Genomic DNA, 27,361 nt, shown 5'->3' on the forward strand with positions numbered 1-27,361 from the left:
TTTCACCTGTGATGTATATGTTTACAATTTCTGCTTCATAACTTTTATTTATAACTTCTCTGTGGTTTAGCATGTCTCCTACTTCTGTAAACATTCCACCTGGTCCTGAAAAATATTTATAATCCTGTTGTTACCATTCAGAAGATGCCAGACATCTTTCAGCTGCAATATCAATGTTTTGTGGCATTCTATATTTTCTTTCTCTTTTATCTTTCTTTTGCATTTGTCCATCTTTGAGAGGCATCCTAACTCTGTAGAATTACTATTCTTTTTTTAAGCTTGTTAACATTTCCATTTCAATTTAATTATGAGTATTGATATTGGTCCACTGACTCTGTTTCCCTTAAGCATAAAGTAGTTTCTGTGTTTCTCTCTCTTGATATTTTCATCTTAATTTTTGCTTTTCCTGATTCCATGCTCGAAACTCCTGCTTTTCTCATATCACAGGTTGCATAGTCAGTTTTCACCCAGCCTGTCATTTTCATTCTGTACCAGTATTTTAGATGGGTTTCTTGGATATAGCAGCTTGTTTGGTTTGGGTTTCTGATCCATTCCTTTTCATTTTGTTGTGTAATTTAATCCACTAATAGCTGAATTTCCCTTCATTATATTTGTTTTCTCCATTTTTTTGTTTCTCCCCCTTCCTCTATCAAGTCACTCCTTTAAACCTGCAAATACTTTTGTTAATAATACCCTAATACTAGTCAACTCCACAGGCTGACTCCTGGTCACCTGCTCTGAGTTGTTCAGCCTATCCCAGTTTCTCTGAATTTGCATTATTTTCCATCTGTCTTTCCCCCATTTCTGTCCATTCTCTTTCCTAGTCCAGTGAAGTGAGTAGTTATAAATTCTCCCTGTTCCTGTCACCTCCAGCCTCTTAATTTTTCTCCCTTTGTCTCACTGCTCTCCAAATAATTTTCTGTGACTTTTTCTCCATTATTTATTTTTACTTCCACATTATTTTGAATCCTAAGCAAATTACTATTTTGTCAACACAAGGTATAGTTTTGTCTCTCCTTTACCCATGTTTGTGCCTTGAATTTCTTTATTTTGGATTATTGCTAGCACTAGCATTTCTAGAACTACTATGCCAAATAACACTGGGAAAAGGCAGCACCCTTGCTTGTTCTATATTTCTTAGGAATCCTTAGTGTTTTGCCATTGGAAATAATGCTACAATTTGATTTAAGATGTGTGTTTTTATCATATTAAAACCTAGCCCTTTTCTCCTTCCTCTGTTTTATAGGGGTTTCAGCATAAATGATTGTTGTACTTTATCAAAGCCTTTTTAATGTGTCTTGTCATACAATCATCTGAATTAGGGAGAGTATTTTTGTTTTCTAATCTAATTAATTATATTCAATGTTATGCCTAATGTTCAATTATTCTTGTATCCTTCCTATCAATTCATATTTGTCACAGTCATTTATTGGATATATATTGCTGTAGTCTTTTGTTAAGATCTTATTTAATTATTTTGCATTGGTATTCATTAGCAATATGTTCTATAGATCTCCTTTTTTTGTTTTAGTCTTCCAATTCTTTTTAATTGGGACTCTCATCATATAAGAGGATTTTGATACTTTTTCACAAGTTTTTTATAATCATTTCTAATGTATTTTTCTTCAAAAGTGTGGTAGCATTCACCAACAAATACAACTAAACCACGAGTTTCTTTTTTCTTTCTTTCGTAATTTCTTTAAAAGTTTAATTTCGTTTTCTGACACTAGGTTATTTAAGATTTTGATTTTATGTTCTGTTAATTTTGCTAATAGTTTGTAGATAAGCCCCATTTCTTTTAAATTTTCAGTTGTGCTACTATATACTAGGTTTTTAAAAATCTTTCTAGTTCTATTTTGTGATTTTGCTCTGTTCAGTTTTTTATTTGGGTAATTTGGTGTTTCTTCATTCCCTTTGAAGTCATTAACATTTTGAACAGAATACCTAAATGTTTATGAATTACATCCATCTTTTCAAAGAGCTTTTTTGCTATTATCTGTTAATTCCACATTCTTTTCTATTCATAATTTTTCATTTTCCCTCTCATTTTCCAGATTTCCTCTCGTGCTTATTTTGCATTTTTTCTTTAATAACTTGTGTGGTTTTTTTCATTTAATATATTGTTTCTCCCTTTTTCTATTTTGTCAAAGTATAGTTTCAGAGACATGATTTTTCTTCTCAAAATGAATGTGGCTTTACCCACATCCCAGAAAGTTTCATTTGGTTGCCCATCATTATCGTGCTCTTTCACATAATTAATGGTAAAGTCATTTGTTCTTTCAACCAACTCACAATTCAGGATATCATCATTAATTTTTAATTTGGACCTGTATCTTTTGTTGTGCTCCCTACATTAGTGACTATTTGTATGGGTTGTGTTCACTTTTCTACTTTGTAGTAGCCACCTGCTTTCAGAAATAAAGTTTGAACTGCTTGGCCTCATCAGGCTGGAGAGTAAGCCTCCAATCTCCAAAAATATATAAGTTATGAGTATAAAGCTATAACATTTCTTTTTAATCACAGACACCTAAATGACTCTCTCCATGTAAGTCTTGTCCTTCAAAGGAACCTGAGAAAACCATGCTCTTGACTTACATCCACACCTCTTATTTTGATATAAACAAGGATCCTAGAGTTTGACTGCTGACCATACTTGGCTGCAGATGACTGTTTGTGTGTTGGTTGGTTTGTTGAACTGACTTGTGATGGTTGTTTCTTAAAAAAATCATTCACACGGGATGAATGTTGACAAAGAATAAGATTTAATGAGAGGTGGTATTGCCTAGTAGGAAGAGAGCTAACCTAAAAGCCAGGAAGATGGATTCTAATTATGACTCTGAGAGTTCAACTCTGAGACCTTGGACCAGGAACTGAACCTCTCTGTGTCTCAGGCAGCTCTCTGACACTCTAAGTGGCAGAGAAGGTACTGACCAGTATGTGCAGTGACTCCCTTTTGCATCTAATGAGACATCATAAATGTCAACTCATAAATATCAGAGTTGGAAGGATGTAGAGCTCCATTAATTATCCTAACAACTTACATCAATTACATTTGTTAGGAAGAACACTTAGTGATGGAATAAATAAATCATAACCAATTATGAACAGGTATTATATGCTTCTTATTTTTTGCAATTAAATTTTGTTTTCAGATGTATTTTCTACCTCCCCTCTGCCCTCCCTTAGACAGACACCTCCCCCTTCACTGAGAAATCAAGAAAAATAAAATCCTTAGAATCATGTATTGTCAAACAAAGCAAGTTTCTGCCTTAGGCATGTCCAAAAACATATATGCCTCAATCTGCATTCTGAATTCACCACCTCTATATCTGGAGGTGGATAGCACACTTCATCATGAATGCTCTGAAGTTGTGACTGATTATAATCTTGATCGTATGGTCCAAGTCTTTCAAAGTTTATTGTTATTATTATATTGTTGTATAAATTGTGATCCTACTTCTGGTCCCTTCATCTTTTAGAGATTCATATTAGTCTTCCTGGGTTTCTATGAAACTATTTGCCTAATCAATTCTTACAGCATGAAAGTATTCCAATACTTTTATATCTCCTAACTAGTTCAGCCATTTTCCAGTTGATGAATACCCTCTCAGTTTCCAGTTTATTGCTAACATAAAAAGGGCTATATTTTTGTACATAAAGGAGCTTTTCCTCTTTCTTTGATCTCTTTGGATTATAGACCTGGATGTTTCACAGTCATTCTCTTCCCCAGTAGCGGATTTAGATAGGCTTTCATCAGGGTGATTGGGTAGTCTCTGCTAGATGAGGCCACCTGACCTTCTAGACAATACAAGGCTGTTCATCCTTAGGATATGTGATGCTAGCAACCAGAGAATTGCATTGCAATTCAACCCAAGCCAAGCCAATGAATCAGCAAGCAGTTTTTAATCATTTTGCATTTCTCAGGCTTTCCAATTTTATCAGAGGATAAAAATATAATGAAGATAACAATCCTTAACCACAAAATCTATATATTAACTTAAATACAATATATTACTATAGAAGAAGAACTATATATTACTTAAGTACCTTAGGGAGCTGGTATGTCTGTCCTCCAGCCCAGAGAAGTGATTACATATAGCAAGGAATGCCATTGGTAGGAAGCAGCAGCTAGGATGGCAAATGGGGATGGCTCAGTGAAGACCATCCCTGCAAGTTTCTATAAGGTACTCCTTCTACACTGGAAGAATACTATATATTCTCTGGCCTGGTGTGTTCATTGCCATCCAGGATGGGGGCAGAGTCAATTGATGAACTAATAATTTCCTGAGAAACTCAGTACTTTGACACTAGAGGGATCTTGACACAGGCAACTATAAAACTTGTATGTAAGCCTTATAGTTGACATGGGCAGAACAAATGGCATTTTTAAAAGGGGGATTTGATGGACACAGGAAATGTCCATCCATCCCAGAATCTCTCTACCACTGATGTGTAAACTCCACTTATTCACAGTTGTGTAGTAGGGAAAGATCTCTGGTTTTGGATTTGAAGGCAGTAGCCATGGCTCTCTGACCAGCTCCTCCCTTGGCTTTCCTTTTCTTCTGTGTTTGAGTTGAATTAGCATTTACATTTTGCTGTGGGGGGGAGGATGTGGACCTGGACACAGTTTCTACAAATTTGGTAGAGAGAAGGCTGGGGAGGGATTCCTAAGATAGGGCTGAACCCAAGCAGAAGGCAGCACACTTTCAGTACCCCTTTCCCCTTCCACCTTTCCTCTAACATAATTTGACATGATCTGTGTCTACTGCTTTCTGAAGGGAGGTGGAGGAGGGGGAGAGGAGAAGGGACACTAGCAAAGTTTCTGCAGCAGGAAACAATCCCAATATGTGCCCCAGGAAGAAACCCAGAAGTCATTTTGGGCATCCCCCCAGGAATATTGAGGCTAGTGGGGGAGTAGTGCTGAGGGAGTGCATTAAGGATTACTGTGCTGCTCCTAAAACAGATCACACGGATCCTGCCTTTCTTGGATTCTTTTGTCTTTGTCCTGGGGCTAGGTGAGGAAGGTGGTTCTATTAAAGTGCCTGCAGAAGGAGAGGATGCTAAAATGTTTTCTGTGCAGGAGCCCTGCCCTTCAGACTATGAGTCTCTGCTGAGAAGGTACTGAATGTCCATGAAGGCAGTATCAGCTAATCCCAGTCACCAGTTGCCATGGTGACTGGTCTATTTCCAAAGGAACTTCGAATGCTGAGTTTCTGGGCCTCATACTAAATAGCTTCTTATCAGGACCTTGTCTGACCCCTCAGCCAAGAGGAGAGGAGGATGTCTTCACTATTTTGTTCTGAACAGTCAGGTGGGCACAGAATTGAATCCCTAGGTGCTGCAAAACAGCAGGAGATATGCACACATATACATGTACACACATACCTATACAGAAATAGAGAGATTGGCAGAGCCACGGGGACATTAATAGAGAAGGCAACAGCAGCACAGGATGGATAAGCGATGTAGGAGGAAGAACAATCATGCCATTCATCATGCCATTAAAAACACAGTGATCACCCCCTAGTCAGCTGCCAATAAGTATGTCTTTTGCCCAAGTACATGGTTGATCTCTTAAATTTCCTAATTTCCCAAAGTTGTGGCATCCTATGCAGAATACTGAAAGTGCTATAAGGATTATAAAGCACCTTTCACAGGCCTCTTTTGAAACTCAAATGACCTATGTGAGGTAAGGAGTGCAAGCCTTATGATCCCCATTGTCCAGATGAAAGAGCTGAGCCCCTAGGGAGAGAAAATGATCTGCCTAAAAAGGGAGGGGGGTAGGTGGGATGGGGATGGAAGTCTCATGGCTGCCCTTACTCGGTTCACCTCCAGAGACCATTCTGGGACACTTCCTCCACTCAGGGAATTCCCTCTACCCTCCCACACCTGGGGCTGGGAGATCCTCACTGGTGAGTAAACACAAATTCAAATCGCCCATTACATCTAGCCAGCCCCAGATCAGCTGATATTCAGGCACCCAACTAGGCCACTGACCTTCTATCAGCTCTGAAAGACAATGACATACTTCTCTGCTTAAGTACTTGAGCTATATGAAATCATCTCAAAGAAAGCCTGAGCTCCCTTTCCCTAGGCCTCTGTATGCAGTGGTAAGGAAGGGTGTCACAGAATTTGGGTGGGCGGTTTTGTCTTTTTTTATACCAACTCTATCACTGAAGTAAATATCCTTTTCTGAAAGGTGCTTAAGTCAGGTGGATTAGATGATATGGAATGATCATCATGGTGAAAACATCATGTTGGGGATCCATCAGCCACAGGATACTGTGAGATTTACCAAAATAAATGAGCAGAGGGCTTAGAATGTGGTATCCCAGAAGGCAAAGGAACTAGGAATACAAAACAGACATTTTAGGAGGAAGAGAGCAAAAAGAGAGAAAGAGAAGGATAAACAGAACAAAATAAGACAAAGGAAAATACACAGTTGGGGATCATAACCGTGAATGTTGATGGGATGAACTCAACCATAAAACAGAAGCAGGTAGTAGAATGGATTAGAAACCAGAATCCAACAAGATGCTGTTTACAAGAGACACACCTGAAACAGAAAAACACACATATTTAGAATAAGGGCCTGGAGTAGAATCTATTATGCTTCATTTGGGAAAAAAACAGAGGTAGTGATCATGGTCTTGGACAAAACAAAAACAAAAATAGACAATCAAGGAAATTGCATTTTGCTAAAAGCTACCATAGACAATGAAGTAATGTAAATACTGAATATATATGCACAAAATGGCAGAGCATCCAAAATCTTAGAGGAAAAAAATGAATCATAGGAGGAAATATACAGTAAAACAATACTAGTGGAGGGACTTCAACATTTCCCTCTCTGAACTAGATGAATTTAACCATAAAGTGGCAGTAGAAGGCCCAGTGGACAAAGTACCAACCCTGAAGTCAGGAAGATTCATCTTCCTGAATTCAAATCTGGCCTTAGACACTTACTAGCTCTGTGACCCTGGACAAGTAACTTAGTCCTGTTTGCCTTATTTCCTCATCTGTAAAAGGAGCTGGAGAAGGACATGGCAAACCACTCTAGTATCTTTACCAAGAAAACCCCAATGCAGTCACGAAAAGTTGGACATGACTGAAATGACTGAACAACAACAAAACCATGAAATAAACAAGAAAGAAGTTAAGGAGATGAATAGAATGCTAGAAAAGTTATATGTGACAGACCTCTGGAGAAAACTGAATGGGAATAGAAAGGAGTATACCTTTTTTTTCAGCTGTACATGGCACTTTCACACACAAAGAAGAATGGCTATTTATTAGGGCATAAAAACTTCACAAAAATGCAAAAAAAGAATAAATATTAAATGCACCTTTTTCAGACCAAGATGCAATAAAAATTACAATGAAGGGCCTTGGAAACATAGATTAAAAATTAATTGGAAACTAAATAATGAACTCCTAAAGAATAGATGGTTCAAAGAACAAATACAAGAAACAATAAATAATAACATAAAGAAAATGACAACAGGGGGCAGAGCCAAGATGGCGGCTGAAAAGCAGGGACTAGAGTGAGCTCCCCACCAAGTCCCTCCAAAAAACCTATAAAAATGGCTCTGAACCAATTCTAGAACTGCAGAACCCACAAAAGAGCAGAGGGAAGCAGGGCTCCAGCCCAGGACAGCCTGGATGGTATCTGGGTGAGGTCTATCCCTCATGGAGCTGGGAGCGAAGCGGAGCAAAGCAGAGCCCAGCATGGATAGCATGGACCAACCAGACCAGGAGCCAGGTGGAGCGTGCCCTAGCACCCTGAATCAGTGAGCTGCAGCACTTACCAGACTTCTCAACCCACAAACACCAAAGACAACAGAGAAGGTTAGTGGGAAAAGGTGCCGGAGTGGAAGGAGTTCCCAGTTTGGCTATAGCCCCAGGGGCAGCGGAGGTGGGACAGCTACAGAAGTACAGCTGCAGTTGCTCCCTGCCCCAGTCCACCTGGTGGGAGGAATTAAGTGGCAGATCAGAGCAGGAGTGCAGAGCCTGCTGAAGATCTAAGTCCAGTCTGGGTTGGGGGTTCTTGGGGAAGGTGGAGTGCTGGTGTGGCAGAGCTGGTGCCTCCCCCCAGGCTTGGAACATAGAACTCTTTAGTCTATAAGCAGTCATACCCTGCTGAAAAACTCAAGGGTCAAATTAGGCTGGGAATATGGCCAGCAGCGAAAACACACCCAGATTCAGTCTCAGACTCTGGAATCCTTCTTTGGTGACAAAGAACACCAAAACATACAGCCAGAAGAAGTCAACAAAGTCATAAAGCCTACAACAAAAGCATCCAAGAAAAACATGAACTGGTCTCAGGCCATGGAAGAGCTCAAAAAGGATTTGGAAAAGCAAGTTAGAGAAGTAGAGGAAAAATTGGGAAGAGAAATGAGAAGGATGCGAGAAAACCATGAAAAACAAGTCAATGACTTGCTAAAGGAGACCCAAAAAAATGCTGAAAAATGCACTGAAGAAAACAACACCTTAAAAAATAGGCTAACTCAAATGGCAAAAGAGCTCCAAAAAGCCAATGAGGAGAAGAATGCCTTGAAAGGCAGAATTAGCCAAATGGAGAAGGAGGTCCAAAAAACCACTGAAGAAAATACTACCTTAAAAATTAGATTGGAGCAAGTGAAAGCTAGTGACTTGATGAGAAATCAAGATATTATAAAACAGAACCAAAGAAATGAAAAAAAATGGAAGACAATGTAAAATATCTCATTGGAAAAACCACTGACCTGGGAAATAGATCCAGGAGAGAGAATTTAAAAATTATTGGACTACCTGAAAGCCATGATCAAAAAAAGAGCCTAGATATCATCTTTCAAGAAATTATCAAGGAGAACTGCCCTGAGATTCTAGAGCCACAGGACAAAATAGAAATTGAAAGAATCCATCGATCGCCTCCTCAAATAGATCCCAAAAAGAAATGTCCTAGGAATATTGTTGGCAAATTCCAGAGCTCCCAGATCAAGGAGAAAATACTGCAAGCAGCCAGAAAAAAAAACAATTTGAGTATTGTGGAAACATAATCAGAATAACCTAAGATCTAGCAGCTTCTACATTAAGAGATTGAAGGGCTTGGAATATGATATTCTGGAGATCAATGGAGCTAGGATTAAAACCAAGAATCACCTACCCAGCAAAACTCAGTATCATGCTCTAAGGCAAAATGTGGATTTTCAGTAAAATAGAGGACTTTCAAGCTTTCTCAGTGAAAAGACCAGAGCTGAATAGAAAATTTGGCTTTCCAACACAAGAATCAAGAGAAGCATGAAAAGGTAATCAAGAAAAAGAAATTGCAAGGGACTAACTAAAGTTGAACTGTTTTGTTTACATTCCTACATGGAAAGATGATGTGTATGATTCATGAGACCTCAGTATTAGGGTAGCTGAAAGGAGTATTCACATATATGTATATATGTATATATATATGTATATGTGAGTGTGTATAAATGTATATGTGTATGTGTGTGTGTGTATATATATATATATATACAGAGAGAGAGAGAGAGAGAGAGAGAGCGAGCACAGGGTGAGGTGAAGATGAAGGGAAGATATCTAAAAGAAATAAAATCAAATTAAGGGATGAGAGAGGAATATATTGAGAGAGGGAGAAAGGGAGAGATAGAATGGGGTAAATTATCTCACATAAAAGTGGCAAGAAAAAGCAGTTCTGTAGGAAGAGAAGAGAAGTCAGGTGAGGGGGAATGAGTGAATCATGCTCTCATCAGATTTGACCTGAGGAGGGAATACCATACATATTCAATTGGATAAATTACCCCACAGGAAAAAAGGAGGAAAAAGAAGAAAAAAAAGGGGGGATGATAGAAGGGAGGGCAGATGGGGGTGGAGGTAATCAAAAGCAAACACTTTTGAAAGGGGACAGGGTCAAGGGAGAAAATTCAATAAAGGGGGATAGGTTAGGAAGGAGCAAAATATAGTGAGTCTTTCACAACATGAGTATTGTGGAAGGGTTATACATAATGATACGCATGTGGCCTATGTTGAATTGCTTGCCTTCTTAGGGAGGGTGGGTGGGAAGGGTAGAGGGGAGAGAATTTGGAACTCAGAGTTTTAAAAACAGATGTTCAAAAACAAAAAAAAAGTTTTTGCATGCAACTAGAAAATAAGATACACAAGCAATGGGGTGTAGAAATTTATCTTGCCCTACAACAAAGGAAGGGAAAAGGGAATGGGAGGGGAGTGGGGTGACAGAAGGGAGGGCTGACTGGGGAACAGGGCAACCAGAATATACACCATCTTGGAGTGGGGGTAGGGTAGAAATGGGGAGAAAATTTGTAATTCAAACTCTTGTGAAAATCAATGCTGAAAACTAAATATATTAAATAAAAAAAAGAAAATGACAACAATAAGGCATCATACCAAAATTTGTGGGATACAGCCAAAACAGTACTTAAGGAAAAAAAATCTCTGAATGCTTGCATCAATAAAACAAAAAAAGAGCAGATCAATGAATTGAGTATGTAAATTAAAAATAAAAAACTAGATAAATACATTTTGAATACCCAACTAAATACCAAAATAGAAATGATGAAAATCAAAGGAGAGATTGATAAAATTGAAAGTAAAAACAAAAACAGAAACCTTGAGCTAATAAATAAAACTACAGTCTGTTTTTGTGAAAAAAATAGATAAAGCACTAGTAAATTTTATTTTTTAAAAGAAAGAACATGAAATTACTAGGTTCATACATGAAAAGGGCAAATATACTACCACTGAAAATGCAATAGCGAAATTATTAGGAGATATTTTGCACAATTATATGTCAATATAACTGACAATCTAAGTGAAATGGACGAATATTTACAAAAGTATAAATAGCCCATATTGACACAAGAGGAAATTTCATATTTAAATACTCCTATCTAAGAAAAAGGAATTGAAGGAGCCATAAATGAGCTCCCTAAGAATAAACCCCTAGGACCATATGAGTTTACAAGTGAATTCTACCAAACATTTAAAGAAGAATTAATTCCAATATTATATAAATTATTTTTTAAAAGGTAATTCCTTTTATATTCAAATTCCTGTCTACGGCAAAATATGCTTTTGATACCTAAACAAGGGAAAGCAAAAACAGAGATAGAAAATTATAGATGCATTTCCCTAATGGATATTGATGTAAAAATTTAAATAAACTACTAGCAAAAAGATTATAGTAAGATATCATAAAGATCACACAGTATGACCAGGTGAGATTTATACCAGGAATTTAATATTAGGAAAACTAATTTGCCATATCAATAACAAAAACAATGAAAATTAAATAATTGTATCAATAGATACAGAAAAATTTCTGACAAAATACACCACACATTCCTGTTAAAAAAAACACTAGAAAACACAGAAATGAATGCAGCTTTTCTTGAAATGACAAGTAGTTTCTATCTAAAACCAACAACAAGCATTTTCTATAAGGGGGATAAACTAGATGCCCTCCCATTAAGATCATGGGCGAGGCAAGGATGTCCACCATTACTCAACATTGTACTATAAATGCTAACTGTAGCAGTAAGACAAGAAAAAGAAATTGAAGGAAAAAGAATATGCAATGAGGAAACAAAACTATCACTCCTTGCAGATGATATGATGCTATACTTAGAGAACCTAGAGATTCAACTAAAAACCTACTAATTTATTCTTGGCTATAGCCAAGCCTTTACCTTCTAGAATAATGTATTCCAAGTTCTCTTTGTCATAGTAGTGACTGATACACGTGTGTGATCTTTACTGGAGCTCCTCAGTACTTGAATTCTTTTTTTCTGGCTGCTTATAGTATGTCTTCTTTGACCAGAAAGGTTTGGATTTTGGCTATAACATTCCTGAGCATTGTCACTGGGGTGGGGGGTTGTGTTTCAAGAAATGAAGAGAAGAAATTGGTTCATTTCTGCTTTGCCATCTGGTTCTAAAAGATCTGACCAATTTTCTTATAAGGTTACTTGGTAATAATTTTCAATCACTCCTCTCTATACTTTCCAAGTCAATTTTTTTGCTATCAGATACCTTATATTTTCTTCTATCTTTTTAGTCTTTAGACTTTGTATTAATATTTATTATCTCACACTGGGGTGGTGATTAGCTTCGATTAGGTCCATTTTAATTTTCAGGGAGTGTGTTGCTTGGGCAAGGTTGAGTACATCTTGTACTGTTAATTAATTCTCTTTCCAATTCATTCTTCCTGAACTCATACTGTTTCAAAAATTTTTCCTCTTGTGCTCTGATTTTATTTATTAAAAACATTTTATGCTCTAAATCACTATTGATTAGAGAAATGCAAATGAAAACAACTCTGAGGTACCAACTCACACCTATCAGATCGGCTAATATGACAGAAAAGGAAAATGATAAATGCTGGAGAAGATTTAAAAAGAGGAGTCAGAAAGTTGGAACACTAATGCATTGTTTGTAGAGTTGTGAACTGCTCTCACCCTTCTAGAGAGCAATTTGGAACTATGTCCAAAGGGCAACAAACAGTGCATATCTTTCTGAGAAATGAAATACTTTGATACTTGAGGGATCCTTAACTGTGAAACTTGTCCACAATGCTTATCATTGATGTGAGCTGAACAAGTAGAGTGATTTGAGAGGCACAGAAAATGTTTACTTTCCCATCTCAGAATCTCTCTACCACTAACCTGCCAAACTCCACTTATTCACAGCATAAGGGAGAGGTCTTTGGTTTTGGATTTGTAGGTAGAAAGCATGGTTTCCTGCCCAGTTCCCCCCTTGACTTTCCTATCTTTCTTTATCCAAGCTGAATCAGCATCTACTATATTTTGCAGTGTGGGGAGAGGCTGTGTCTGATAGCCTGGGCAGAGTCTGCATGAATCTGTGGACTCCAGGCAGAAGGCATCACTTTTTGGATACTCCTTGCCCCACCACCTTCTTTCTATAATAACTGGATGGAATCTTCCTCTTCTGTTTATTGTTGGGAAGTGGGAGGGGGGATGAGAGAAGGCAGGCTAGCAAAGTCTCTTCAGGAGGCAAGGATCTCAATATGGGCTCCAGGATGGAACCCCCCGATCAGTTTGTACACTCCTCCTGGGAATGTGCAAGCTGTAAGCAGCTGTAATTTTGAGGAAATGCATTAAGAATCACTGTGCTCCTCCTCAGTCAATTTATTTGGATTCTGCCTTGCCTGGATTCTCTGTTTTTTGTCCTATGGAGAGAGGAGGAGGGCAGTACAGTACTGGCAAAGTTTCTGCAGAAGAAGATCCTAAAAAGTTCCCTAGGCAGGAGCCCCACCCTTCAGACTGTGAGTCTCTGTTGAGACACTGAGATTCAGTGTCCATAAAGGCAGCATTAGGTGAACCCAATCACCAGCTGTCATGGTGACTGGTCTGTTTCCAAGAAAACTCCAAATCCTGAGTTGCTGGGCCTCATACTAAATAATCCTCATCAGGAACCTGTTTGACCGCTCTGCCAGGAGGAGAAGTGGGTGTCTTCATTACTTTGTTCTGAACACTCAGGTGGGCACAGAATTAAATCCCTACATACTGAAAAAGAATAGGAAATAGGCACACACATATATGTGGAGGGAGTGAGGGAGGGAAAGAGAGAGAGAGAGAGAGAGAGAGATGCACGCGTATGTCTATACAGAGCAAGATAGTGGCTGAGCCAAAGGGAGATTAATAGAGCAGCCAACAGCAGCATAGGGTGGATAAGAAACTCTGTAAACCTGCTCTGGCTACAAGACTTGAAACAGGAGAAAGAAGATACATGTCATTCATTATGTCCTTAAAAACACAATGATCACCCCCCATTCTGCTGCCTTTGTCCAAGTACATGGTTGAACTTTGACATTTCTCTGAAGGCTGAGACATGCTATGCAGAACACCAAAAGTGCTATAAGGATTACAAAGTACATTTTGCAGGCATTATTTGATCCTCACAAGACTCTTGTGAGGTAGGGAGGGCAGGTATTATGATTCCCATTGTTCAGATGAAGGCATTGAGTCCCAGAGAGCAGAAATGACCTCCCTGGAATAGGAACTGGGTTGGAGTAGGGCTGAAGGGCGCACTGCTCCTAAATATTTCCCTCCAGGTCTGTCTCCATACTCTCCTGACCTCCACTGACAATTCTGGGAGACGTCATCCACTCAGTTTGGGAATTTCACCTCCACTTCCTCTCCACTCCTCAATCCTTTGCTGCGAGGTCCTCATTGGTGAGTAAGCACATATGCACACAGCCCATCACATCTAGCTAGTCCTACATCAGCCCATGCTTGTCCTTATAACCAGGTACCCAACTAGGCCACTGTTCTGCCATCAGCCCTGCAAAGATATAAGACAAAGTAAAGGACTATTTACTCAGGACATTGACATACTTCTCTGCCTCTTAAGTATTATCCATATGACATCATCTCAAAGAAAGCGTGAGCCCGCTTTCCCCAGGACTCTGCATGCACTGGTGGGAAAGTGAGACTTTGGTGGGAGAGTTTTTGTTTTTTATACCAACTCTACCACTGCAATAAATAGCCTTTAGTCAAAGGTAATTCAGATAGACTAAATTATACCTATTTATCATCATGAGGGAAAAACCCTATTGGGGGGTTATGAGCTATGTACCCTGGGGGATCTATAGCAGCTGCCCTTTGGGGACCTGATCTGTCAGTGTGAGTGGGTATTGGGAGAGTAGATACCAGCCTATGTTTTACATGTACTATCTCATTTGATTCTCGAAAGTTCCCTGGAGATGTTATTATCTCTATTTGACAGATGAGGAAACTGAGGCTCAGACTGGTTTGGGGACTTACTATGGTCACAGATCTATTAAGCGTCAGAGAAGGTATTGGAACCCATGTTTCTTCTGACTCCCAAGTCCATACCCACTGTCTTTCCACTCTACCAAACAGCTAGGTTTTTTCCCTTTTTTATACTTTTGACTTCAGTCATTTTCTGTTATTCCTCTCCCCAATAAACTATCAATTGTAACAGGAGAAAGGTAAGCAAATCTGACCCACATTGTGATTACATCTGAATGTGCAAATGGTATTCTGCCCCTCTAGTGCCCACCTCTGTACAAAGAGGAAGGAAGATCATACTGCCTCTGGAAGAAACATTAGATATTATTACAATTCTAGGATACCTTGTGGATACTGCCTCTATCTCTAAATCCAGAAAAATCTCATAGATTCTTTAAAAGTTAATGTGGCCAAAGAAATTCTGCCCTTGACAATCACCCTTCTGTCTTTACTTGGCAAGTCTGGTCAGAGGATCCTGACTCTGCACCCAGAAAGGACCTGACAGGCCATCTAGTACAAGTCCTCCATTATACAGATGAGGAAACTGAGGCCTGGATACGGAAAGTGACTATTCCACAATCACAGAAAAGAATACTGTCTACAGTGTTGCCTGAAGACTTCTTATTCTTAGTGCCTGTGTGATTATGGAATAGTCCCTTTCCCTCCAAGACATCTAAAAGCCTTGACAATCTCTGTTGTAGACAAGAGCCTCACCTTATTCTGACATTCTAGGTTTTTGTTTCTTTTAAGGTTTTTTTTTTAATTCACCACATTTGTAGCTTAACAATATCATTATTTAAAAGCACAAAGGTGATTCCTTTCAAATCGTGTCAATTTAAAACCCTACTTATAAAAAATGCTCTGCGTTCATTACCAAACAGTAACACCAATACCTGTTTTACCTTAACCATGGTAGTGCACAAAATTACTCTTTTCCCTCATTTTTGTTTAAGCCTTATAAGGCAAGGTATTTTCATGTAATCTCCTGGGCATTGTGTTGCAGAGCCTAAGTTTTAATTTAGAACAACTGATATAAAATTTTTACAAGGTAAAAGTTGTTGAACATAAGTGTTTTTGTCTAGACTTTTTGGCCCAATGAACAGAGAAAATATAAGTTCTCTTTTTTAAACTGCTTTCTCTCTATGGTTTTATGTCTTTGAAGAACCTTCAGAGCTCTCAAGATAGGCAGCGAGGTGACCCAGGGCTTAAGGCCCTGGAACTAGAGTGATAAAGATCTGACTTCAAATAAGGCTTCAGAGACTTACTAGGTGTGTGGCCCTGGCCAAGTTACTTAATCTCTCCTTGTCTCAGTTTCCTCATGTATAAAATTGCAGATGACAATAGCACCTACCTCACTGAGTTACTTAGAAAAGATAAAATGGAATCATATTTGTCAAGTACTTTACCAACTTTAAAGCATCTTATAAAGCACTTCATAAATGCTTCCTGTTACCTATACTCTGATGGTTTTTCCATCTGTGACATTTTGTGGTCTTAAGGCCACTCCCAGTTCTTACCTTCTGTTTTGTAAAGACTCTCCAGTATCTATTATGATATCCCTTCTTCTCAGCTTTCATATTCTCTATGGATACTCCCACGCCTGATATTTGGCATTCTAAAATCCCATGGGAAATGATAATGAGTGTTCTCAGACTGGGACCACCTTCCACTTTCTGTAGTATAACATCCCTCCCACCTCATGTTCTAGGGCCCCACCAGATTAAAATTCTTTGTTACCGGCTTTCTGCCTGAATTATGTCAACTTAAATGGCACTAACAGTAGCCCGAATCTCACAGGTTACTGTGGGGATTCTATGTGTTTGGTAAACTTTAAGAGCTAGATAAATGTTGATGATGATCGTGATGATGTAAAAAGGGAACTACACATTTTAGATCTTATTTGAAGTCACCAGTTAAAATAGAGCCATGAGACCAAACCCAAGAAAGACCTTTGCCAATTTACATACGCATAAAGGAATCTAAAGAATAATCCTTCGCAACTATGAGCTCAATTAAATTTTATAAGAATTGAATCTGAGAACTTGGTTTTCTCCTTTCCTTCTTTCTCCTCGCCCTTTTTCCTCTTCTCAACTTTATTCTTCATGTTTTCCTTCTCTTTAATCTACTTCCCTTGGCTGGGAAACATGCACTTTCCCCATATAGTCCTCTGCCTTCTGTACCAACAGAAGAAGATGTTTGCCATATTAATATCATCAATTTTGGAAACTTTTTTCTTTGGTATTTCTTTTTTAATTTTTTGTTTAGTATTCAATTTTTCCCCAATTATGTGTAAAAACAATTTTCAACACTTGTTTTTAAATTTTTGAGTTCCAAATTCTCTTCCTCCCTCCCCATCCCACTCATTGAGAAGGCAAGCAATTTGATATAGGTTATACATGTATAGTCATGTAAAACATATTTCCATGTTAGTCATGTTGTAAAAGGAAACATAGAACAAAAAAAACCAATAAAAATTTAAAGTATGATTCAATCTGTATTCAGACTCCCTCAATTCTTTCTGGAGGTGAAGAGCATTTTTCATCATAAGTCCTTCAGAGTTGTTTTGAATCATTGTATTGCTGAGAATAGCCAAGTCATTCACAGTTGATCCTCTTAAAATATTGCTCTTACTGTGTACAACATGCTCTTGGTTGTACGCATTTCATTTTGCATCAGTTCATGTAAGTCTTTCTAGGTTTTTCCGAGTGCATCTAGCTCATCATTTCTTATAGCACAGTAGTTTTCCGTCACATTCATATACCACAACTTGTTCAGACATTCCCCAATTGATGAGAATCCCCTCAATTTCTAATTCTTTGCCACCAGAAAAGAGCTGCTATAAATATTTTTGTGCATATGGGTCCTTTTCCTTCTTTTTTATCTCTTTGGGATACAGACATAGTAGTGGTATTGCTTGGTCAAAGGGTATGCATGGTTTCATAGCCCTTTGGGTAGAGTTTCAAATTGTTCTACATAATGGTTTAATCAGTTCACAACTCCACCAACAAAGCATTAGTGTCTCAATTTTCCCACATCCCTTCTAACATTTGTTATTTTCCTTTTCCACTAGCTTTTTCTATTAGCCAACCTAATAGGTGTGAGGTAGTACATCAGAATTGTTTTAATTTGCATTTCTCCAATCAATAGTGATTCAGAGAATTTTTCTTTTCCCCCCTTATTTATATAGTATTTTATTTTCCCCAATTACACTGAAAAACAATTTTCCATACTCATTTTAAAAATTGACTTCCAAATTCTCTCTCCTCCTCCCCACACCTCTTAATGGGAAGGCAAGCAGTTCAATATAGGGTTATACATGTGTAGTCATGCAAAACATATTTTCATATTTGTCATGTTGTAAAAGAAAATATAGAACAAAAAAAAACAACCCAAGAAAAATTTTAAATGTATGCTTCAATCTGCATTCAAACTCCATAGTTCTTTCTCTGGGGATAGATAGCATTTTTCACCATAAGTCCTTCAGAGTTGTCTTGGATCATTGTATTTCTGAAAATAGCTAAGTAATTCACAGTTAGTTGGTCTTCTTACAATATTGCTGTTACTGGGCACAATTTTCTTCTCGTTCTATTCATTTCATTTTCTATCAGCTCATGTAACTCTGTCCAAGTTTTTCTGAGAGTATCTAGCTCATCATTTCTTATAGCACAATAGTATTCCATCACAATCATAAACCACAACTTCTTCAGCCATTCCTCAATTGGCAAGCATCCCCTCAACTTCCAATTCTTTGCCACCACTAAAAGAGCTGCTATAAATATTTTTGTGCATATAAGTCCTTTTTTCCCTTTTTTAATATCTTTTGGGTATAGACCTAGTAGTGATATTGCTAGGTGAAAGGGCATGCATGGTTTTATAGCCCTTTGGGCATTGTTCCAAATTGGTCTCCAGAATGGTTGAATCAGTTCACAACTCCACCAATAGTGCATTAGTGTCCTTATTTTCCCACATACCTTCCAACATTTGTCATTTTCCTTTTCTATCCTAGTAGCCAATCTAATAGGTATGAGGAAGTACTTTAGAATTGTTTTAATTTGCATTTCTCTAATCAATAGTGATATAGAACATTTTTTTGTATGGCTATAAATAGCTTTGATTACTTTGTCTGAAAACTGTTCATATTTTTGATTAATTATCAATTTATCAAATATGGGAATGGCTCTTATTTTTATAAATTTGACTCATTTCTCTACATATTTGAGAAATGAGGCCTTTATCAGAGACAACTGCTTCAAAAAATATTTTCACAGCTATGATTACTAACTGTATTTCCCTCCATCCTATTTCCCTTGTTTATTCTATTCTCTGTCCCTCCTCAAAGTTGTTTTGCATCTGAACTTTACTTCCCCCAATGCACACTCCCTTCTATCAACACCCCCCCTTCTCTTATGCCCTTCCCCTCCTGCTTTCCTATTAGGCAAGATAGATTTCTATACCCAATTAAGTGTATATGTTATTCCCTCTTTGAGGCAATTCTGATTGAGAGTAAGTTTCAAGTGTTGTCTCCACCTTTCCATCTTCCCCTCCTCTGTTAAAGCTCTTTCATACCTCTTATATCAGATAATTTCCTCCATTCTACATCTCTTTTTTTCTTTCTTCCAGTGCATTCCTTTTTTCCCCAGACTATAATGCAGTAAGAAGAGAAACTGGCTCAGTACCACAAACAAAATATACAGACCCAAATGGAGACTTAATAATGAAATCTTAAATAATGAGTGGGCTAAGGAACAAATCACAAAAAAACAATAATAATGTAAAAGAAAATAATGGATGAAATAGCATTAAAATTTCTGGGATGCAATGAAAGCAGCACTCAGGAGGGAAATTCTTGTCATTACAATCATACATTAACAAAATAAAAAAGAGAAAATTAACTGAATATCCATTTGAGAAATTAGAGATCAAACTTAAAATAATCACAAAAGAGAAGATATTAAAAATTATAGGGAAATAGATAATTGGAAACAAAAAATCATAGAAACGATTGAAAATTAAAAGCTAGTTTGTTTGGGAAAAGCTAAAAAATGATAAACACTTAGCTAACCTGATTTTTAAAACACAGCAGAAAATCAAATCAACAAATTGTCAGATGAACAAGGTGAAATCAAAGAAAAACCAGAAGAATAAAAAGAATGTCAGAATGTATTGTGTACAATTATATGCTAACAAAACTGAGAACACAAAAGAAATAGAGGAATACTGTCAAAATATAAAAAATACCCCGACTATCAGAAGATGAGACAGATATCTTAAATAGCCCAATCTCAAAAAAGGAAATAGGTCTAGTTATAAAGTATCTAACAAAAAAAAATCCCTGTACTGGACAGATTCATGGGAGAATCCTATCAAACTTTTTAAGAACCCACACTTCACATATTATTTTTGGAAACTGAAAAAGAAAGAACTCTACTAGAATCTATTTTATGAGACAAATATGGTCCTAATATCTAAATCAGAGGAAGATAAAACTCAGAAAGAAAACTATAGGCCAATACCATTAATAAATACTGACTCAATTTTTTTAAATAAAATCCTATCAGAAGATTACAGCAATTTATGCAAGAAATCATTCATTATGATCAAGTGTGACTTATACAAGGGATACAAAGATGGTTCAATATTAGGAAAACAATCAATATAATTAATCCTCATCAAGAATGTCCTTGATTGATATATACATAACTCATATAGATTTTGTATACTTTGGAAAGTAGGTATATAGGTCAGTAGTTATTTATATTACATCAGTTGATTTTCTTTTGTTATTAATGATTACCTGTTGGCTTTAATAAAGTTAATATTGATTTAAAATTAAAAAATTTTTCTACATCTCCTCACTTTTAAATACTTTGTTCCTCAATGCTTTCACAGTTATGTTGCTTCCAGCACTAATTTCATTATACACTTGGTCTACTTTGGCTGTTTTTCCTGTTTTTATTCTCTTTAAATGCCGTTTCTGCCTCTCCCATGAACACATTTGGGACTGTGATGTGTGAGTGTGGTGGTTCCAAACTTGATGGAAAAAAACACACTGTTATAATAATATTAAAATCTTTTTTTCATATTTCTTTTAACAACTAGGTTTCTTACAAACTGTGTGCTGAGTGTTGCAAGAGGGATAGTTGAAATAATGACTTGCTGTTATCATCCTGGGAAAAAATTCAGAATACAAGGCATAGGTAGAGTTTTACAGTATTATATTTTCTTCATTTGTGGATAACCCATTTTTATTACAATATAAATTTGTGTTATACATTTTTACCCTTACGAAGTTTTCTTCATTCTTCCCCCCACCCCCATCCTTGATTTCTTATGTGTTCATGTCATTGAGCTGTTCAATTTCTCTAATGAAAAAATTTTCCCGGTCTTAGTGAATATAACAAAGACAGGAAGGAAGCTGCTTCCTTGAAGGTTGCATTCCCTATTTTTTCATACCTCTATGATCCAATTTCTATTTTAAACTACTTACCTTTATCAGATGTGGAAACCAGATCTCAAGTGGTTCAAATACAAATAAGATAACTTGAAAATCAGAGCAGTAGATTGAAGCAGGGAAGCAGGCTAGTATTTCTTGTCCAGCCTAACATTAACATTTTCCTGTTAATTCATTTTATAAATATGTTTCTTAATGAATATTTTGGCTTCTTACACATTATGTAAATTCATTTTCTTAGTCTTCTTAAATGTCACAAAAACCGAGGGTAAAATTTAAAATTTATATTCTTCTTTACTGTATTTCTGCCATGGAAACCTAGTCCTTTGTTTCTCAAGGCAATTCAAATTTTTCTCTTATTTGTGCTCAGGAGAATACTATATTTTTACTTGACTTTGATTTATCAGAAACCTTTAGGGAAATTCGAGGAGCAAAAGGAGAAGGAGAAGCAATTTATTTTCTTTTCACTTTTAAAGTGTTTTAAAGATTAAGCAAAATATGTGAAAGGCTAAAAGACATATTAAATATTAATATATTTCCTGTTATTATATCAGAGGTTTTTATTTTCCACAGCAGTGTTTCCTTCCCTTTAGACTTACAGTGATTTTCTAATCTGGTCAGTGGCCATGCAAATTTTTATATTTTTTAAAAAATTAACTTATCATTTAATCCTTAAATTAATAAAGAAGTTGGGCTTTGAGGAAATAACCCGCTTGAACTTTAAAATGGATAAATTAAGAAGGTACAAACACGTTGTTGAGGGATGTATGAATCAGTATAACTGTTCTGGAAAGCAATTTGGAATTATGCAAATAAAAGTGGCTAAAATATCTACACCCTTTGCCCAAAAGATTTCACTGCTAGTCATCTACTCAAAAGAGATTATTGACAAATAGAGCTCTATATACACCAGTATTATTATAGCCACATTTTTTGGTAGCAAATATCTGGAAGCAAAGTAGATGTCTTGATGAAGGAATGACTAAACAAAATGTAGTGTGGGAATGTTTTGAAATATTACTGTGTTGTAAGAAATGACAATTATGATGAATGTAGAAAACAGAAAGACCTACATGAACTCTAGTGCAAAGTGAAGCAAGCAGAGCCAGGAGAACAATATAAACAGTGAGTACAACAATGTAAATAGAACACTAATGACAAAGCAGTAGAAAATGAATGTAAAATTAGAAAGAAAAGTATGACTCCAAAGAGCAATTTGCTAAAAAACAAAGTTTCTTTTTCTCTTTAAAGTAAAATAAAATTGTTAGAAGGGATGGCTTTTTGAGAGGAGAAGGGAGAAGAATATAAGGGAAAATCTAGATGATATAAAAACAAAATATCAATAAAGCTTTACTAAAAAAAATAAATTTACATAATCTCCCTTTATGCTGGTTTCTCCATCCTGCCTATAAACATACTTAGGTCTATTCTTTCCTGCAAAAGCAGGATTAATCTATAATCTTTCCTCTTTTTCATGACCAAGATACTTGAAAGTCATTTATACCTATTATCTCTCTCTACATTTTTAAAAATCTGTTTTCTAAACATTTTTTCTTTCTTAGCTATTAAAGATATCTAGGTGGCTTAGTGGATAGGGCACCAGGTCTGGAATCAGGAAGACCTGAATTCAAATGTGGCCTCAGACACTTACTAGCTGGATGACCCTCAGAAAGTCATTTAGTCCTGTTGGCCTCAATTTCCTCATCCATAAAATGAGATGGAGAAGGAAATGGCAAACCACTCCAGTATCTTTGCCAAGAAAACCCCAAATGGGATCACAAAGACTTGGACATGACTGAACAACAATAATCATTTTTTTCTTAGGGGTCCTATTACATCTAGTATACTTTGCCAATCATCTTTCCTGTTTCAGAATTAAATCCAAAATAGCAATTACCTGTAGCTACTTTTAACTTTTGAGAGTTTTTCGTCAATACAATTCAACAATTTATTCAGTGTCCTGCTTTTATCAGAATAAGATTTTGAGTAGGTATGTAATTACTTGGAAGGCTATCCTTTTATTTCCTGCTGGGTTTTCTTAGCAGTATATGGAAATGCTGATCAGGATTATTTTATATTCTGTCACTTCACTGAAATTAGTTTAAATTTATGTTTTTTGTTGAATCACCAGAGTTCTTTAAGTCTAAATCATATCATATGCAGATAGTAATATTTTTGTTATCTCTTTGCTTATGATTATTCCTCAGTTTATTTTTCTTATCATTTCTGTAGCTAGCATTTCTAGAACTACATAAAGTAATAGTTGTAACAAAGGTCATCTTGCTTTACCCTTGATCTTATCTGAAGGGTCTCTAGTGTTTCTCCTTTACAAAAAAATTCTAGTTGTTGGTTTTTGATAGCTACTCTTTAAGAAAAAGTTGTTTTATAACTTGCTTTCTAGTGTTGGTTTTTTTTAAAAATGTAAATAAGCATTATATTTTGTCAAAACCTTTTTCGGCTTCTATTGATAGAATTGTAACAAATTATGTATTTATTTTTATAGTTTTCCTAATGTTTTTGATGACAAGATGACAATAAAAAATAAAGTTTATTTTTTAAAAGAGAGTAGTAGATTTAGTTAAAAGAGCTAGGTTTGAGTTAGCTTATTTTTTGTGTGACTTTGGGCAAATCACGTACTCCTTGAGCCTCAATTTCTTCATCTGTTAAATGAATACAATATTTATTTCTGCCTGCCTCACAGGGTCATTGTTAGGATTCAGTTCAACAAACATTTATTAAACACCTACTGTGTGCCAGAGAGTGGGGATACAAAGACAAAAGTAAAATCATTTCTACCCTCAACACTCTTGTGTTTCACTTTGTGTTGGGGGTGATAACATATGGAGATGAGTAGATATAAAAGGAGAGAAAGAGGACTAGCCACCAAGCTTTAACATTTAACATGGCATTGAGGTACAAGTACTCAACAAACAACTGGAAATACAAGTCGAGAGTTTATGAAAGAGATCAGGGCAACGAATACTGAATTAGGGGTCATTAATGTAGAAATGAAGAGTGAGTCCTTGGGAGTAAATAAAATTGCTAAGGATTAGCGTATATAAAAATGATTCAAAAATAAAATCCTGGGGAGTGCTGATTACTGTGTATCTCACCTTTTGTAGATGGTTTTTTGGTTGTCTTTTTTGTTGATTTATTTTCTTGATCTCTATTCACTTTTATTAGAAATTCAGGATACTTAATTTCCAGGTCTAACATTTAATTCTGTGATCTTGGGCAAGTTACTTTATTTCTTGTTTGTTTCTTTTTTAAAAAATTATTTATTTCTAGTTTTCAACATTTACTTTCATAAGACTTTGAGTTCCAAATTTTTCCCCTTCCTACTCCCTAAGACAGCATGCAATCTGATATAAACTATACATGTACAATCATATTAAACATGTTTTCACATTAGTCATGTTATGACAGAAGAATCAGAATAAAACCAAGAGAAAGAAAAAAAAGAAAAAGAGTGCATTTAAATCTGCAGTCAAACTCCACAGTTCTTTCTCTGAGTGTGGATAGCATTTTCCATTATGGGTCTTTTGGAATTGTCTTAGATCATTGCCTTGCTCTCAAAGTTGGTCATTGCACAACGTTGCTGTTACTGTGTACCATATTCTCCTGGTTCTGCTCATTTCACTCAGCATTAGTTCGTGTAAATCTTTCCAGGTTTTTTTGAAATCTGCCTGTTCATCATTTCTTATGTAACAATAGTATTCCATTACATTCATATACCACAGCTTGAGCAATTCCTTAATTGATGGGCATCCCCTCGATTCCCAATTTCTGGGCAAGTTACTTTACTTCTGGACCCCATTTACCTCATTTGCAAAATAAGGGGGTCATTCTAGGTAGTCTTTGAGGTCTTGTCTATGATTTTGAGGATAATGAATTAAATAAACTAACCTTTATTGAAAATATAGGCAGTAAAAGCCAGATAGAGATTACCTATGTGGTATTTTTAAATGTTTATATGAACAGAGGCTGTGAAAGAAGTTATGCAGAAGAAACTTCTGCAGACTTGGTTACATTTTAGTGAAGGAGATATCTTACAAGTTCTTCATGGACTAGATGTAGAAAACTGCCCTGAAGTGGCAGACTCAATCTTGAAGGCCTTGTTTGCCCCAATTTCTCTTAGTGAACTGATGGAAGTCTGCAAAAACAGTGATGGCAGGTAAATAGAGTATCATTCTATTTATTCTCTCTCTTTCCTTCCCTCCCCCTCAGAGAAGGAGTTGTGAGCTTGTAGATAGGGAAAGATGGGGGGAGGGCTCAGTTTCTGACATGGCTAGATGTCCATGATTGGCAGATTACTACGTTGAGTTTTATTTTCCATCCGTTTTTGAGATGGTGTGACACTTCTGGGTTTGCTTTTCTCTGTCTCTCTGTGGCTGTGTGGCTGCCCTTTTTATCTTCCTTGTTCTTTCCTACATAAAACTTCTGTTAGATGTGTGTCACAATCTATTCACTTTCTTTTTTGTTACATTGGTTTTATACTAGCCAACAGCATGCTCCAGGACCATGTTGATCATTCTGCTTTTTTGGGAGTGGAGATGGGAGAGGATAAATAAAATGAACTTGTAGTTAAAAAATTATAGCAGCCTTAAAATTTTGTCACTTCCTGTTTAGAGAATGTAATTTTTAGGTTTTTACTTTTCAATGAAAAATTAATTGCCTTTTTTAATCAAGGAAATTGATCCCTATGGAAACACTAACCCTTGAAATTGCTTTGTATTGGAGAGGTCTTTGTAAATATCTGAAATCTAAAGGAGATGAAGGGGAAGCTTTCTTAGAGCAGATTTTGCCAGAAACTGCTATCTAGGCAGAATATCTGCTGAGGTAAAAATTTCCTTTCTTGTTTCTTTTATCATCAAAATATTGATTCTAGGAATAAAATTAAAGCTCTTAGTCACTGATATGAAGAAAGAAGAGAATATTCATAGTAACACTACTTGAGATACATTGCATTTGAGCATTTATATCTGGAGAAATTTGTAGTGAGAAAGCATCGTGGCTGCTTGGGGATGCAGTGATGGAGTTCTGTACTTGGAATAAAGAATGCCCCAGTCTAGTAACTGATATGAATAAAAACTTCAGCAAACTTTAAAATGAAAACAGCTGAGGTTTACATAAAATGTCAAGGTGGGAAAAGTACTAGTGTCTTCTTTGGAATCAGCCCTGGTACACCACCAGTATTATCATCATCTCCATGTTAGTGCTGAGGAAGCTGAGGCTCAAGAAGGTGGCCTTGCCCATCCATTATCACACCACTGGCAGTGCAGGAGATAGTTTTTAAACGTGGAGCTTACTGGTTGCGGGTTCAGCACCCTCAGTTAGACTAGATGGCCTCTGTGGCTATGATTCCGGGTCTGCTGCACCTCCAGCATTGCCTTACTGCAATTGAGTCAAGTTATATCATAAGCATCAAGCACACTTGCAAATATTGTAAATGGGTAATTATGATGATACAGTTGATTTAATGCTTTGTGGTTATAAAGCACTTTACGTACTTAGCTTCATTTAGTATTCTCCACAATGTTGTGAGTTGGGCAGGATTGTTCTATTTATTTGACAGATATGTAAACTTAGATTCAGATAGGCTAAATGAATTGCTTAAGGTCATACAGCTAATAATAAATATGTGTACTGGTCCCAAACCCAGGTTTTCTAACTCCTGAGTGTCTTGCTCTTTCCATTTATGCCATCCTGTGTCCCTTGTAGGAAATATTTATTTTTACTGGAATGACAGAATTATGAAAACTAAAGTTTATTAGATTAGAAAACTTGTTAGAGACATTCCAAGATCCTAGGGGTCTTAAAAGATGATTGAAAATGATTGATTTAATTGTCACTGAATTTTACCATGTCTATCAATCAATATGTTTATGTAACTTTGGGCCTTTATGCCACATTCAATAAAATCATGTTGACTTTGTTCTGTTCTTTAATGAAAGTAGATGCATGTTTTCTTAGTATGTCAAAAAACTGTAGCACCATAGGCTGCATTTATGAATCATCTATTTTCTTCTCTTGGTCTTGAACTTTAGAGGGGTCAGGTGGCATGAAGTTGTAAGTGTCTCTCTAAGGGGAGGAATGACCTTTACCACTCCATAGAAATATTTCTTGATGGGAAGAG

At 36.5% G+C, this 27,361-nt stretch overlaps 1 protein-coding gene across 1 annotated transcript in view; it reads left to right on the top strand.

Moving 5' to 3' along the window:
* Nucleotides 1-27,361, top strand: part of LOC118833260 (condensin complex subunit 3-like) — an 82,883-nt gene that overhangs the window by 18,692 nt on the left and 36,830 nt on the right. Inside the window, 2 exon segments of the mRNA XM_036740617.1 lie at nt 25,207-25,399; nt 25,915-26,064. Of these exon segments, the coding sequence (XP_036596512.1) occupies nt 25,207-25,399; nt 25,915-26,064 (343 nt within the window).

This window comes from Trichosurus vulpecula (genome assembly GCF_011100635.1).
Source record: "Trichosurus vulpecula isolate mTriVul1 chromosome X unlocalized genomic scaffold, mTriVul1.pri SUPER_X_unloc_7, whole genome shotgun sequence".
In the NCBI taxonomy this organism is placed as follows: Eukaryota; Metazoa; Chordata; class Mammalia; order Diprotodontia; family Phalangeridae; genus Trichosurus; species Trichosurus vulpecula.